This window comes from Brienomyrus brachyistius, chromosome 8 (genome assembly GCF_023856365.1).
Source record: "Brienomyrus brachyistius isolate T26 chromosome 8, BBRACH_0.4, whole genome shotgun sequence".
In the NCBI taxonomy this organism is placed as follows: domain Eukaryota; kingdom Metazoa; phylum Chordata; class Actinopteri; order Osteoglossiformes; family Mormyridae; genus Brienomyrus; species Brienomyrus brachyistius.
This window is the reverse complement of record NC_064540.1, coordinates 13,646,074-13,663,291: the sequence shown is the minus strand read 5'-3', so window position 1 is coordinate 13,663,291 and position 17,218 is coordinate 13,646,074. Positions and strand designations below refer to the sequence as shown.

At 43.1% G+C, this 17,218-nt stretch overlaps 1 protein-coding gene across 1 annotated transcript in view; it reads right to left on the bottom strand.

The window, feature by feature from the left end:
* Nucleotides 1-247: 247 nt before the first annotated feature.
* Nucleotides 248-17,218, bottom strand: part of LOC125746983 (potassium voltage-gated channel subfamily B member 1-like) — a 50,399-nt gene continuing 33,428 nt past the window's right edge. The window contains exon 3 of the mRNA XM_049021602.1: nt 248-2,613. Coding sequence (XP_048877559.1) covers nt 664-2,613 — 1,950 coding nt within the window. The 3' untranslated portion in view covers nt 248-663. The remainder of the gene's footprint in view (nt 2,614-17,218) is intronic.

Genomic DNA, 17,218 nt, shown 5'->3' with positions numbered 1-17,218 from the left:
TTTTGCTATAGATTATCTTATATTTTTCGTGAAAATAAATTTAAAAGGTTAAATTAATGATAAAATTCGTGTTGAGGTGTGTTCATATGAATATTTAAATATATATCTTGAAATATCTCCAGATATATCCATACAGACACACAATAAACATTTGTGTGCATACACGCACACATATAACTAAGGCCAGTTTTTAGGAAAAAAAAAAACCTATAAAGTAAATCGCAATTGCATCAAACTCAGTCTCCTATCATTTGTGCCTAAGCTAAGGTGTGGCATGGACTTCAACAGACTAAGGCCTACTGAGCCACCTCAGGGTGGAACGCATTCCCTTTGAGTGCAGGGTCATACATATTTCTATTCCCTTCTCATGGACCTTGTGCTCTGGCCATCCTGTCCTGCTCCGTCCTGCTATACAGCTCCACAGACTGTGCAGCTCAGTCCATAAGGCGGAGCAGGAGAATAGTGGAGAGGGAAGGTTCTCATGCAACTTCCCCACCAGTCAATGAAGAGAGTATCTGAGTTTTGGCTATGCCTGTGTCTTAGTCAGGAGTTTGATGTGCCATGCAGTAAAGCGCCTGGTGTGTTTCATATGTCTATTTTATCTGATTCCGATTGCTCAGCCATTTTGTTCCAGCCTGTTCTCTGGCCCAAATCCCCTGAATTTCAGATACTCTCGTCGTAGCTGCTGGAGCGGAACCTTTCTTTCAGGGGAACCCGCACATCCTGGGTCACGTGGTTCTCTTGCCCTGTGCCCAGGCGATTCCCTGAGGGGAGGACACAGTTCTGACCCGGCACCCTCTGGGAAAGTTCTAGGTGGTTGGCCCCCCGTTGATAGTTGCTGTTGATGCTGAACTTCGGACCAGTGCTCTTCAGCAGCCTCTTTGAGGGACTAGATTCAGATCCATCCTGTAGGTGATCCTCATCGTCAGTGTCAGCGTCTATGTATTTGCTGATTGATGCGTCATGGAAGGTGAAGACTGTGGGCATGCGACTCTCTGGGGACTTGGGTGGAGTCTTACTACTGGCTGTTGTGTAAACAGACACTTCAGGACTTAAAAGCGACTGATCTGAGAAAGCCGAGCTTTCAGATTGAGCTGCACCAGTCCCCTGTGGCAAAGAAGAGGGGCCAGTGTCCCTAGCCCTGAAATTGACTTTCAGGGAACGGGTCTTGAGTGGGTTCCCAATGCACAGACCACGTGGGCTTTCAAAGAAAATGCTGTGTCGAGAGCCTTCACACTTGGCACTTATCTCTTGAATGGAACCAAGCTTGTGTGGCTTTGTGTTGCGGGGAGATAGTATAGGCTCATGTTCCAGGGTGGTTTCAGGTCTGGAGCTGGTACTGACTAGGCCACTGTGTGAGAAGCGTGAGCTCTCTGGGAAATCTGCGGCACAGCTAATGAAGCTGTCGATGCTGGACATGCTCCTCATGTCCACAATGCCTGCAGGTGTAGTCAGCAGAGGGTCAGTCCTGCCCAGGATGTTGCTCATTTCAATTTCATCTTTATGTTTGGTAGCTTTTAACGATGAGCCTTTGTCTTTGCTGTTGAGATTTGGCTGTGATTGGGTCTTGGCCATCTTATTATACATTTCCTCAAGCTTCTGTACATTAAGGTTCTGTGGACTACATGGCCGGGCCTTGTCTGGAGAGCCAGAGATTTTCCCACCCAGGGACTTGTTTGAACTTGTTTCTGAGGTGGTGCGCTTTGGTGTCCACTTCAGTCGTGTAGGCGATAGGTGATTGTCCTGCACCTTCTCCTTGTTCCCCATGTTCTCCCCATTTTTCTCAATTACAACATCCATGAGCTCAGTGCTACGGGCAAAGGCATCCTTCATATTCATGGACACAATGCTGCCGTTTCTCTTGGCCCTTTCCAGAGCTTCTCTTCGTTTGATGGCTTTCTCCTGTCTCTTCTGCTCTTTGTAGAACTCAGAGAAGTTGTTGACAATGATTGGGATAGGCAAGGCTATCACCAGTACTCCAGCAATGCAGCACAAGCCACCAACAATCTTTCCCAGGAGGGTCTTTGGATAGATGTCCCCGTAGCCAACTGTTGTCATGGTGATGGTGGCCCACCAGAAGGAGGCAGGGATGCTTTTGAACTTGGTGTCGTCCTCATCCTTCTCAGCAAAAAACACTAGGCTAGAAAAAATCATGATGCCCATGGCAAGGAAAAGGATAAGTAGGCCTAGCTCGTTGTAGCTACGTCTCAGCGTGAAGCCTAGAGACTGCAGACCAGTGGAGTGCCGCGCTAGCTTGAGAATGCGAAGGATTCGCATGATACGGAAGATCTGCACTACCCGTCGCACATTCTGGAACTGTAGCACGCTCTTGTTGGATTCTGTCAAGAAGATGGTGACATAGTATGGTAGGATGGCCAACAGGTCTATGACATTCAAGGGCCCCTTGAAAAATTTCCACTTGTTGGGTGAAGAGAGGAAGCGCAACAGGTACTCCATGGTGAACCAGGCGATGCAGACCGCCTCCACGTGAGCCAGCTGGGGGTTATCTGTTACCTGGCCAAACTCATCTATTTCCTGCAGCTCAGGAAGTGTGTTTAGGGACAAGGCAATCGTCGAAAGCACGATGAATAGGATGGATATGATGGCCAGGACCTGCGGGATAAGAGACAAGAGTACTGAAGTGACGTCTTCATAAGAATGATATACAACAAGTAAAGAAGCATAGCAAATCGGATTGACATTTCCTGCATGTCTATTTTAAAGTATCTACTCCGAAATATATTCAGGAAATATGTAACCAATGGCATGCAGAACCTTTGGGTTAATTCAGCCCTTGCACATTTTCTGTTGGAATATATTATCATTCCCAGCAGTACTAATAGAAAGGCTGGTGTTAAGTGAGCAGAACAGTAGAAGGTGACATTTAATACATGGATGGTGAAACAGCCAGTACGATCTAGCCATGCTTATGAATTTATACACAAGACTGGGCAACAAAAGATTTGCACCAGAGTTTAATGGCTTAATGTGCACTCTTTTATTCTTTTTCACAAAGGCAAAAAGATAAAATGCTATTTATGTTTGATTTTGTCTATATGCCCTTCCATATAAAAAGCTTTTATGTAGAAAATAAAATCATTTGAGCAGTAAGCACTATATTATTTTTGCCTGACATTGAAATTTAGAGATTCTCATAAACAGGGAAGACTAACCTTCTTCCAGTAGCTGTCAGATGCTGATGTTTTAATCCAGTTACGCTGCTATTCTGATAAAGTTTCAATTGAATCTCATTACCACTGCAGATTGCCTGAACAGAAAGGCCTTTAATCCTGTCCTCTAATTATGAATAATGGCTGTGGCAATTATTTTAGTCCCCATGGAAATGCACCTGTCATATTTTTACTTATTTCATTAATTTTCTTATAAGATATTTGTTTATCCATCTATTAATTAATTTATATATTTATTTGAATCAATATAGTGTCCGTGGCTTGAAAAAAATTAACTAATGGATAAAATGCTTCGTCCATCCATCCATATGTCCATTTTCCCAGCTGTACAGGGTTACAGGAGCAAAACGCGGGGAGACGCCCTGTGTGGGTTGCCAGTCTATTGCAGACACACATAGTGCCACTTCTGTTGTTTCTTCCTTAACCACATGTTGCCCCTTTACTTGCTTCTGGAGTATGTAGGAACATTTAAGTTACTCAAGTTGGATGTATCTGTAAATGTTCAGTGTTTGTTATGCTTATAATGTTGGTTATACTTGAAATCCTCCACATTTCCATCACACATATACTCATAAGCAGTCCTAGGTTATGTTTAACATCTACACCCCAATTTAGAAGTGTCAGATAGTTATACAGGTGACAAGAATGCACCGCATAATGAGATATGTTCTTAATTTCGATTACTTCAATCTTCTCTGTGTTCCTCGGCTCATTACAATCCTGTATCTTGACAGTAGCGATCTCTTTAGTATGTCCTGATCCAGGCTTTCCCCAGAAGCTGGGTCTGAATCAAGTTAACAGCCAAGCACAGGATGACTTCCTGAAGCAAATTATACTGCTTTGGTTTTCATGAGCCCTGGCAGGTGTCCAAATTAAACATGATGGCAACATGAGAAGGCAGAGGTCAGCTAACTGCAAAAGCTGGCAAGGAAAGAGTCTAACCTGAGTCATCGCACAGAAAAGGTAAAGCTGAAAAGCAGAATCGTTTTAGAGAAAGGAGAGCTGCATCTCTAACAGGTAATATCTGCTCTCACAGGACTCAACAGCAACCTTGTCATAACTGTTCAATGAAATGAATGGTGCAGTGAAACAAGCCGCTAAAAGGTGTAAAGACTACAGTGGCTGACAAACTTTTAAGCTCCAGCAGTTTTTTCAGAGTTCGCCCTTCTGCTCTCTCACTGCCACCAGGCAGGCCATTCTCCTGCTAATGGCGACGAGCAGAAATCTCTGCTGCCGACTCTCTCAGGCTATCATCTCCTGCAGCTAAAAAGCTCAGCTCTTTTTTGCGTGATTTACAAAGAAAATGTGCCAGAAATTAGATTTATACTTATATTTGTGTTTGCAATGCCACAGTACTGTGATATTTAGCTTTTGCTAAATAATATACATGCATTTATTTTAAACACACGTTTGTGTCTGAGATTAATCAACAGTCAAGTGTTTATGAAAACCAAACTTTATTACTAATCAAAGTCTAAATAAATGATTCAAAGTATATACTTTGCCACTTATAAAAAATGTTATTTGTACAAAAAACGAGCAAATGACACGATGAGCTCGAGCTACAGAAATATGAACAGCCACTCTTACAGCTACATCATTTGCCTTTCACACAGAGCAGTGTGGACACAGAAGTTATTTTCAATGCTAGTGATAACGGTAGTGCAGACGCAGATATTTCCTTTCAGAATCTCCCACAAAAATTAAGGTATTAGTGCACATGTAGCCAATACTTTCAAGTCATACATCAGGAGATATTTGAATGAAAATGGGCTCCAAGACAGGAGACCAAGGAAGACCACTCTTCTGAAACCGAGACATAAAATCCTGCTTAGAGTTTGCCAAATTGCATGTGGACAAGCCACAGTCCTTCTGGGAAAATGTACTTCTGAGTGAAGAAGATAATTTGGAGCATTTAGGTAAATCAAAGCAATTGTATGTTCATGGGAAAAAGGAGGAGCGAGTAGTGAATTATTATTACAAAATCTGAATTTATTAACGAACTGTACAGTTATGGGATTGTCCAATCGACAGCAGAGCCAATCAAAGAACTAAATCTAAAATTAAAATATGCTCTCCCAATAAAACAACGAGAATCAAGATGTGCAATCAAAAACAACGTGTTCTGGAAAGCGGCCTAGGATACAGGAAAACGGCACAAACGCTCACTGGGGAGGTTTCACTGGCGAACAGCCCGTATGGATGTGAACTGTAGCGCAAATGTGGAAGATAGTGTTAAGCAGCAGGAAGATGAATGCGACTTGTTGTAGCGTGAAGAATAATAAACAATAAGCAATGATAAGTGTCACGCCCGGCTCGTACGATCCCCGTGTGTGCCACGCCCCCTGATTATCCACGTGTGCTTCCCTGATTGTACCCAGCTGTACCCTGTTATCTTGTCTATTTCAGTCCGTGTCTTGCCTCAGTTCAGTGTCTGTCATTGATGTTCGTCGATGTCTGATGTCTCCGAGCCCCGTATCACTAATAAATCCCCGTTTTCCCCGATTCCGCCTGCCTTGCTTGCTTCCTGCCCGTGCGATCACCCGTTCACCGGCACTGATCGTGACAATAAGATTACATTGTCAGAATTTTAAGTGGTTCTTTGAATAACTAAATACAAATATCATGAGTAATGTTTCTATTGATGATCTCAGATCTTTGGACGAACTTCTTTCAGAAAAAATATTTTAATGTTACCTAAAGTTAGGAATACTCCATGTTATTTGCATCGTTTAGTAATAGTAATAAAGCATTTCATTAATCAATAATGAACTGTGCAATAAAGAGAGGAATTACAAAATAGAATTTGAAAATGAAATATTTAGCAATCAATAAACAGTTCAAAATAAAAAGAGATTTACACAAATATTATAAACCCCCAATAAGTGTGTCATTTTAGAAAACATTAAAGAATTCGTAAATGAATGGAATTTCATAAATGAAATTGAATGAATGGAAAACCTATTTGAAAATGCATTTTAGAAAGAAATTCACAAACTGAATTAAGCGTACCGATTTTAAGCTGGCATTTGAAAGGGCAATTTGACTTTCCAGTTGCCTTTCTGCTTTCCAGCTGCTCTTCCTTTTACTCATCAAGATGTATGTGGTGAACAAGACATTCGTTGTACTAATAGTTGCTCAGAGATATTTTGGTGTTCACATAGGTCTGACATGGCCCACATTAGGGGTGCAACAGATCACAAAACACAAGGCTTGAATCGTGTCATGGTTTTTGGGCCACGGTTCGGGTCCTTTTTAGAACCAATGAAAAGGCAGGGGGGCATTTAACATGAGAATGAGGATAACAGAGTCCACTAAGAATGCTAAAGCTAATGCTATCAAATGTTTTATTTTATTGCATTCCCACCAAAAACCTAAAATGTTGTGCTGAAGTACGACTATTACAGTTATTTGTGGTAAATTGTTCCAGGAAACGTTAAATGACAAAACTTACCCCTCAGAAGTGTTCATTTGCGATTCCTGCTCTGATACAGGCTCAAAGATATATGGTTGGATGCCTAAACAGTCCGTGTTTCACCATACCTGCAGTGATCTGTGCTGATTCAGTGTGATCACAGCACCTCACTCTAAACCAATCAGAGCAGAGCTCATGAACATATTAATAAACACACCAAATAAGGGAAAACAGGCTGTTTCATTCTAGCGCCAAATTACAGGGATGTAAATGGGCCTGTAAAACCACTTCTGGACATTTTTTTGTCTAAACCAAGTTCACATACCTTCTATGTAGACACCAGAAAACATCCATCCATCCATCCATCCATTTTCCAAACCGCTTATCCTACTGGGTCGCGGGGGGTCCAGAGCCTATCCCGTAAGCAAGAGGCACAAGGCAGGGAACAACCCAGGATTGGGGGCCAGCCCATCGCAGGGCACACTCACACATCATTCACTCTCACACGCTCACCTATGGGCAATTTAGCAACTCCAATTAGCCTCAGCATGTTTTTGGACTATGAGGGGAAACCGGAGTAAACCCCACGACGACATGGGGTGAACATGCAAACTCCACACACATGTGACCCAGGCGGAGACTCGAACCTGGGTTCGAGGTGTGAGGCAACAGTGCTAACCACTGCACCACCGGTTCCAGAAAAACCAGAAAAAGAATTCTATAGTACTTTTAAGTTAGTGTTTTTTTCCCCATCATTAAGCAATTCTATATTTTAAAAGAAAATTACACAGTTACCTAAGAACTGGGTTCTTGTAATCCAAAAAATTTGACTTGTTTACATAAAGACACATTGATTTTCTCATTTTTACTGGGAGTCTGTGAGAAGCCGAATTTTATTACTCTGTCAACTGGTTTGTTCCTCTTGTTAAAACAACATTACTCTTTCTGTGCCGTGTGTGAAAGGGTTTGCTGGTTTATGGTCTTCGGTAGCAGAACAGCAAAATGCTCAATAATACTCAGAACAAAGCACACTAAAAACTTAACCATGACATTTAAAAAATATATATTTTATACAGGTCACCAAAGTGTTATTTTTAATGAAGATTCCTACCATCAAAAATGTGATATATAAAATGTAATCAAGAAAGTTATTCATATGTAGTAGTAATTACAATTCGGAGGTGTGAAATATAGCAAAGACTTCACAATAGACACAACTGCAGATTACTGCAGATTACTGCAGGTTACTGCAGATTGTATCCCAATACCTTTGAATTAATGTCAGACATACATCACTGCAAAAGCCATAACTGACAGGGGACCATGGGTCATAGATCTCCACAGCCACCAACAACCAGAGAAGCATGATATGAAAATATCATTCAGCTGAAACCAACTGTGTCAGTTTCACAGTTCCACAAAGGAAATGCTGAATTAATTCCAGGAACCTCTATGGTTAGAAAACAGCAGCTAAGGCATGACCGTCGCTATGTTGCAAACTCAATCGTCTACCTCTGTGTGTCCTGCCAGCTACAACAGGCTGGATCCAGTGGATGTGATTGAGCAGATAAGGATCAAAAGGAGAATCTCCTTCTGGGAACCCTCTGTGACTCATGACTGTTTCCTTGGTACACAAAATGTCTCGGCTGCCGCACTAGAATTCCTGCTCTGTGAAATACTTTCCCAAACTGAGTCATGGACAGGGTCAGCAGAGCTGACTTATTTGGCCACAGAAGTAGCTCAGATAAGTCGGACACAGGAGCCCAAAGGGACAAAAACCTAACAGAGGCACTGAAGGAGCCTAATGTGACTTCATACTACTCTGAAGTGAGCTACAATTAAACCAGGAGAAGCTGCACAGCTGCTTCTTTTAATAAGTGCTACTTTTTATAGCCTCCCACTGCCGTGTAAAAAGAAAAAAAAAAAAAAAAACGACAAGCACCTTCACCTATGAGTGGAGGGAATTTCCAGGGACTTTAGCTTCTCATCTGACATTTCTAGTCAAACAAAACCAGCCGCTCACCCTCTGACATGGGGAAGAATAACAAACAGCAGTGGAGCTGGAATGAGGTAATGGAGCGTGCTGCCTCCTCGCACCGCCCTCACACAGCCCCTGTAACATGGTTCCCCTCCAGTTCCCCTCCTCTTGGGTCTCCCTTACCTGTTATACAGGCCAGGCTGGTGCCTTTTTTAAGTAGGAGGCACGCACAGAAGAGTGGGACAGGTGACCCAGCTTCATTCCACTTCCAAGGTCAGCCTCAAATTAGTAAATGTTCTTCTGCCAGAAACTGAAGGGCAGCAAGTCTGACAGTCGGTTCTTCTCAGCTCCCACCAGAGCAGAAGCTTCCCGCAAAGTTTTGGCAGCCATCAGTCATGAGCTCCTTTTCACACTAGCCTCAAACTGTCTCTTTCAAAAGATCCCAGAGAGAGTTGTGCTGGAATCAGACATAGCGCAAGGGTCAATCAGAAGAAATGTCCATCTTCCAAGCTTTGTCTTCATGGGTGCCTCAGGAGACAGACAGGGGAAATTGGAGAATTGAGGAGTTTGAAGTATGAACCTGAAAGGAGATCACGGGAGTGACAGCAGAGTGGCATGGAGCCTAGTGAAGAGAGGTGGGAAAGGATACCTGTGAGTGTGTCTGTCATCTGCGGCTGGGAAGAGCAAAGAATGGGTGTTATAGGTTTGTAAGTCTATATAAAGAAGGTGTAAGGTAGGACCTTTCTACGCAGTTGTTATATAGTGAAATTGTGAATGAGTGTCTTGAGTGCCCTCACACTTGTCACATCCACTGCTCCTGAGTGTAGCTTGGGTGGCAGGGAATTCTCTGCTTTCTCCGTTAAACAGACCATGTTCTGTATCTGAGGACTGCTCATGGATGGGGCTTAAAAATCTGGTTATGCAGTGACACCTGAATTACCTGATAAACTGCACCTGTTTTGACACCCATGTTATCATGTCACCATCTTGCTCATATCTGATGATGGAACCTCATGGTTACTTTTGCACATGCAGCAGCTTGTAGAGTACAAACCCAAACCCTGCTTACACCACTGTATTTAAGTACTGCCTGATTTATGGAGCTACCCAGCCTGACCCCAGCTTCCAAAACACTGCAAAGCTTTTTCACAAGCCAGAAACCCCTCATGGAAAGCGAATTATGATCAGAGCAGCAAGATTGAATGGGAGAGCATGCTCACATCACTCAGCTGAAAGCTCAAAGCCTCTAGGGGACTGAGAGTGAATTGATGATGGAAAAAAGAGAGACAGGATACCAAAACATCAGGCCTCTACAAAGTGGAAACTCGGCAATAGCTGACAGCTATGTCCGTGTAATGCAATGTAACAAATGTATTTAATGCAATGTAACAATTGTGAATAATGCGATGTAACACAATGCCAATCATTGTTTTCCAAGGGCACTGAGGTCACCATTGAGATGTCAAAACATTCATTCATTACAAGTTGCCTTCCTTTATGAAATTATCTGGCATTCCCACCCATAAAGGATATTGATGATGTAACAATAGAGAGTAATTTATTCAAACTGCACTATTGAGTATTATCATTTATAGTCCCTGTTTCCTCATATCACTGCCTCCTTCTGCCTTTATCGTCTTCAAAATGAAGATCCTGTTAACGAAGCCTCCTTAAAGCGTCTCTATGATCTCGTGATGATTTCATAAGCCCTGGAGAAGCCGTCAAATTCCAGGTGTTGAAGTCACAGCTGCAGTAACAGCCCAAATAGAGGGAGATAAATGGCTGCATGCAAGATATGGTGGCATCTTGTTTAGGCGATGAACATGATTCCTGAGGGAACGGGCTCACTGGTGGGTACATGGGGGGTGGCAGCAACAGTTGTTTTGCTTATGTTGTTCCTTCGACACTAAATGAGGTCTACGCCTACACACTTTCCTTAAATGCAGTGCACAATGATGCCTATTCAAAGGAAGGTTTTCTCAGAAATGACTGTCATGGTGGGAGGACAGTGTATGCAGCAGACAGATATCGGTGTTTTCTTGGGTTTTTACGTAGCGACGGGTGAATTATGAGGTTTCCCTAAAGGGCTGGCTGTGTTTGGAGCAGGTTCAGGCAGCACCATGAGGCTAAGTCGAAGAAAGTATGAAATCCAAACTCAGAGGTGGGGGTTTTGATGAGAGACGGTGCTCCCTGGGCTGGGTTACTCTATGAAGGAAAGCTCCAAGGTCATTGTAATGTTGTGGGCGGCAGTGCAATCGATTAGCTCTCTGAAGAAGCCCCTTCATGGAAATGGACCTGGTGCCTAGTTTCACCTTCCCACGGCACTGCAGTGTTTAGAGCCACACCGCTTGCACAGCACCGAGGCAATGACCCAAGAGGTTCAGTGGAATTAGGCAGGATATGGTGGAGAGCTTTTAAAGCTGGACTGAATAATAAAATATCACCCAAATACTGCAAATGCAACTGCTGACATATGCTTAAGAAATCCCAGCCCACACAAATGACGTTAGTAGATATGCTATTGTATTCATGGATGTAGGCCAATCTGTTATATGTAATAGAGTGTTCTGAGAATATATAAAATGAATAGAATCCTTTTTTATTATACACATTTGTGATCGACTGAAGTTATGCTCCAAAAGACAATGAATCAACAATGAATGACAGCCAAGTCAAACATATCAGTGTCTGCGCCGGTCATTGCTGATGTCTGGATTTAGTTTCACCTTCAGTACAATCCTGCACATTGACCATTTATGTGGCTAGCTTGTTGCTGGTGGCAACTGTCGATCTTCTTATCACGCATGAGCACCCTGACTGAGAAATGTGGAATCTGTGGTGGAGGAAGCCTGCCTTGGTCTGCTGGAGATGCACTCCGTCTGTCTGCAGTCGGCAAAAGCTGGTCTCCTGTGCAGCTGAACACCCCTTGTGGGCTGGGACACTTTCCTTGGGCTGTGTAAATTCCAACAAATGAGCAGATAGAAAACGTGGAAACTCAAGATCATCAGCTGAGTGTGGCGCACAGCGAGCAGGGTGGGGGGGGGGTGCATATGTCTGGACCCAGTTGCAAGAGAACCTGAGGGGGAACCTGTGGAATGTAGCATCTCCTCAGAATGAAGATGTTGGTTCTAAGGACTGACTGTAAGAGCCTGGAGACAAAGAAGCTACATAATATTTTTACATAATGCTACCTGCATACAGAGACGCCGAGATCTTGGATCAAAATGCTAGTTCAATGATGCAGATTTTTCAGTGGAATTCTAGGAACAGCAAACTATAATACCCTGAGGAATACCCTAAGAATACCCTGGGAATACCCTAGGAATACCCTGGGAATACCCTGAGCACAAACGGTGCTCACGTCCTGGAAAATGCCATCTCTGATAAAATATTGCAAATAAATTGATATATGAAATTTTCCTATTCTGAGATTTTTTAACCTTAATTTGACAATATTTTGAATAAATTTGACAATATTTTCAAAAAAAAAAAAAATTATAAACAGACATGTTTATTTCAATTTTACTTCATAATATGGATGAAGTATATAGAATTAATCAATCCCAGGGCAGTTATAGGCTTGGAGTTCAACAATGCCAGGAGTAAAATGTAAAGCTCAAAGTCTAGTGAGCTGAGCTGGACTGGCCATCTGACATTCTGGACATTTTCCCAGTGGACCAGTGGGTATTGTTACACATGTCACACAAGATGTAGAGGACCAACATTCTCTGAAGATGTGGTTTAAAAACCAGCCACATTTGCTGTTCCACCCCAAGCGTCGCCTCATGGATAATCTGACTTTCACAAACAGACTTCAGTCGGTAATCACAATTCACGGCTTCTTTCAAATAAGTGTGAAAAGGAAATAACCAAGTGAATCATATGCAGTATAGAGGCCCTGAGTGCATTAAGGGCTTAATAGGCAGGAGTAATGCCTGCAGAGTGTAGGAGCCTGCAAAGCTTGCCCTTTAAATACCGAAAATGAGAAGAAAATGCAGCAGGAGACCTCTGTCCCTGGCGGTTCCACATCCTGGGTTCTGCAAGGACGTATTTTCAGGACCAAACTGAGCCATCTGAGCCTATCTACCACATGCTGTCGTCATGGAAACTCAGTCGCTGATCTCTAGGTAGTGCATATAAAGAATGAATGGCCTTTTACTGGATTAGGGACTGATTTCAGGTTACATTCAAGACTTTCCTGTTTTCTTTGTTCAACTTTCTTTGTTCAAATTTTTGCTCTTATTTATTCGGATTCCAGTTTGCGAGGACATGTATGAACTCGTAAGCCGGAACATCAAATCTCTTACATACAAAAGAGAAATCAAACAGGCATCTTAGATATGTAATAACCATAGGAATGAAATGACCAGACAAAGATGTAATCTTGTAGACGACACAGGCAACATGCTTGCGTGCGTGTGGGCTGCCATGGCAACTGACACTGACACATTAGAAAAATAGCCTATTATCACATTTGGATGCATCTTTTCAGAGAAATAAATATCCTTTGATGTTTCTTGATGGGAATCTGCATTCAGAGAGCACATCACCTGTGATAAGGCAGCACTGATAAAGCAAAAGTTAGGAGGAAGTGTGTGTTTTTTTTTTTTTATAAAGGCAGGATAGAAAGACATTAAGGCCTACAAGGCCTACTGCCAGAAATACATTTCATGGTGTGTCCAGCACCCCATCTACCAAGTAATTCAAACCTAATCTTACTACATGCCTGGATCAAAGGATAAACATGGACATTTATGGGTGAGGTGTGATGCCGTATATGTAGCTGACTGTGAGGAAGGATCATGTAGGTTATTGATGACAAGACGGCAGTATCACAGACCACATCAATATCACAGACCATGACAGAATCGCAGACCAAGGGAGTATCAGACCATGGCAGAATCATAAACCACAGAAATATCACAGTCCATAGTAGTATCACAGACCATAGTAATATCACAGACCACAGCAGAATTACAGATCACAGCAAAATCACAGACCACAGCAATGTCACAGACCACAGCAGAATCACAAACCATGACAGTATGCACAGTTCACAAAACTCTAATGCTAATCATATTCTTATGTGTGGATACTCAGCCCAAGTTCATGATTTTATCCTCTTGCTCACTAAAAACAAACCCCAAGACTGACACCTGAATGACTCAGACAGTAGAACTAACTCAGACCCCTGCAATTTGTTAAAGTTTGTTAATCAGACTGCCTGACGCAATGCATGCTGGTTAGGTGGCCCTGGATCCAAAATCAGTCTGAAACTCGAGTCAATCCACAGACGTAAGGTGGGGAAGGGTTTGGTGGTCGTCAGGGTTGTGGCTTCCTGAACTTCGCTTACTCCCAGCTGCCTAACATAATGTATAACATAAGGCTCCTGCATCACACAAACCCACTGGATACTTCATCATCTGAACAAAGTGCACCTCATGGCTGCTATACTTTTCATATTAATAATTCATGTTTTTGGAAAAAGCAGAGCTGATCCATAGCTCAGTGTCTATATTTAAAAACCGTCCATCCTCCATATGGGTATAAATAGAATGGAAAGGCTCTACAGTCTGAGAAGGTCTCTCATGACCTATGAAGGAAAAAAGAAACATCCAGATTCCCTGCATCTCTGCTTGCATACCAAGTGACAGTGTGCATGTTTATCTGAGAGATCTGACGTAGAAGGGATAACCAAAAGCTGTACAGAATTCAGTTTCACGTACAACAAAGAGTCAGCTCTAGGTCTTGCTGCATTTCTATGTTTATTTTATTGCAGGAATTTATTTCTATTAAAGCCACTGAGCAAGGTGAGCATTTGAACCAATAAGTTGCCATCAGATATCAGCAATAAATGATCCATCTCTGGGATGCCCTGAAGACATCTCCCTCCTTGATATACATCACTCTGAGGACAATAAAAGCACATGTATTTATCCTGTGTCTAAAGTGTAAATAGATAAAAGTGAGCATATCTGCCTGTGGGTTGTGAAGGACCTCATATTCTCAGCTGTTTGCCACTGTCCTGACTTTTTTTGCATAGAATGTTTTGTGAGAGCATGCTTGCTTGTGAGACCTATATCTGGTCCCATGTCATGGCAAGTGAGTGTGTGCTCAGTGTGATGTGTACAGTGTTTCTGCATGTGTATGTTGACAGCCCTGGTCTCAATCTGGACATGACTCTAGCAGCGAACACCAGGAGATACAATCCATTTCAGTTTTCTTAAACACCAAATGAACGGTTGAAAGCCCTGGAAATGCTTTTCTACAACCCCAGTGAGATGTATTATTTTTAATATGTTTATTTTGACTGATAGCTCATGTTGCAGAGGACAGTGTTGGACTGAAAAGAACCGGAAAACAAGAATGAGAGAACCACAATTTTAAAAAAGAATAACTTTATAACAATTTAGATGAATCTAACCTTTAAAGATGAACAGCTCATTCTTGGCAACAGAAATGTGAGAAGAGATACTGGGTTTGCAGATAATACTCTGAGAGGTCTGGTCCTTCCCTGACTGTGGTTGCAAAGCAGCAAAAAAATGTAGCAGTTTACTCCGAATGTTTTTGCAAGGCTTTTCCAGTAAGGCTAGGGTTGTCTCATCAAATGACAGCAGTGTTGAAGAAAGAGCCTTTTGTGTGCTTCAAAGGAAATCCTGGCGGTGGTTACTTTCAGTATGGGATTATTCTAGGTGGTACTGAGGTAAACAGCTGGATGGTCACTGGGCAGCAAAACGGCCAGATGTTGGCAGATGGCTCACAGTTGGCAGCATATATTTTAGAAGCAACACCATATTTTCGGGGCTAAGTAGGCTTGAAAGGCACTCTGCTTGTTCTCCGTGATTGGAAATCACGGCCAGTCTGGCAAGGGCTGTACTTTCTCTTACCGCTCTTCTCTAATCCTGCAATGCTTCTTTGTACCTTAAGGTACTTCAGCAGTTGAAAACAATACACTGTAGTGCCAGACAAGAACAATGGCCAACAGCTGAACTTTGGAATTGGTCCATGAACAGGATTTAAGCTCTGGACAGGTTGGCATGGTCACTTTTCACATCTGTCACCACTGGATTTATATACAGAAAACAGAGGAATGTTCAAAAACCAGCTGTTACTTGGCCATACTGTTCATGTTTGTTAAAGGACCCCAGATATATAACTAAAATGTAAGAGTAAAGTCTGAAGTATGAATCTGTGGAAAGCTGCTGGCTTTAATCTTGGAGGAACATCTTGAGACAGGAGCTGAGCAATCTGTTGACGTCTGTGTACTGACCAAGAATGTGATCAAAGAGAGAGGCAGTCTCAGATAGAGAGACACTGTATAAATAAAGAGCTTTATCTCAATCTGCTATCATCAGATAAATATAAATAATAATTGAGGAAAAAGTGTTGAAATCATTGGAATCATGCAATTTAATTTCAGCATGCATGTGAGCTCACACGTGGCTCTTTAGGAAGAACATAGCTGTATTTCTGCATCATAGAGCTGGAAGTTGCTATGGTGATGTGAGACTTTTTTTGATTGCCAAGATGAAGGCATTCATGAAGACAAAACTGCACAAAAGCAGCGGGAAGATAGGAAGGATGGAGAGATGACATCAACGGTGCCAGTGGGAGGCAGGCATACTGCAGAGAGCCTGCTTAAGGAGGACCGGCTCCCCCCCTTTGAGAGCCTTCAGTTTGGCAGGAGCGGAAGCTCTCATGCTTCTTCCCTTTACCACTTTCTACCCCCACCTCTTTCATTCTCAGCTCCACGATGGAGTCATCGATGAGTAATAAAGGAACTTCTTTTGACTCAACGTGTAAAAAGCCTGAGTGAGTATTTTTATTGGAGTGAAAGCGAGTGGATGGAGCAAAGCTAAGGGATGACAGGGAGAGTGACCAGCACTGTGGGCTTTACACTGGAGCAGCCACTGCACTCTGGGTTTTCCACAACAGCCACCGTATTGTGGGCTTTCCACCATAGCCACGGCACTCTGGGCTTTCCACCAGAGCTACGGCACTCTGGGCTTTCCACCAGAGCTACGGCACTCTGGGCTTTCCACTAGAGCTACGGCACTCTGGGCTTTCCACCATAGCTACGGCACTCTGGCTTTCCACTAGAGCTACGGCACTCTGGGCTTTCCACCATAGCTACGGCACTCTGGCTTTCCACCATAGCTACGACACTCTGGGATTTCCACAACAGTCACCGCATTCTGGGCTTTCCACCAGAGCCACTATGCTGTGGGCTTTCTACTGGATCCATTTCATTCCCTTCAAAAGCAGCCCTTGGTTTAAATGAGGGGTTCTCTTACCTTATTTACAGAGAGAACTAATTCTACAAAGAAAACAATCGGGGGAACCATGTTTGATGTAATGCAAAATAATATTGACTGAGGGGGTTGGGTGGGAGGGCCTGCCCCCCCCATCTCCTGCATATTGCCTGCCCTTTGCCCGGCCATCTCCTGCCCATCTCCCACCTGTCACCCTCCCATCTCCTGCCCATCTCCCACCTGTCACCCTCCCATCTCCTGCCCATCTCCCACCTGTCACCCTCCCATCTCCTGCCCATCTCCCACCTGTCACCCTCCCATCTCCTGCCCATCTCCCACCTGTCACCCTCCCATCTCCTGCCCATCTCCCACCTGTCACCCT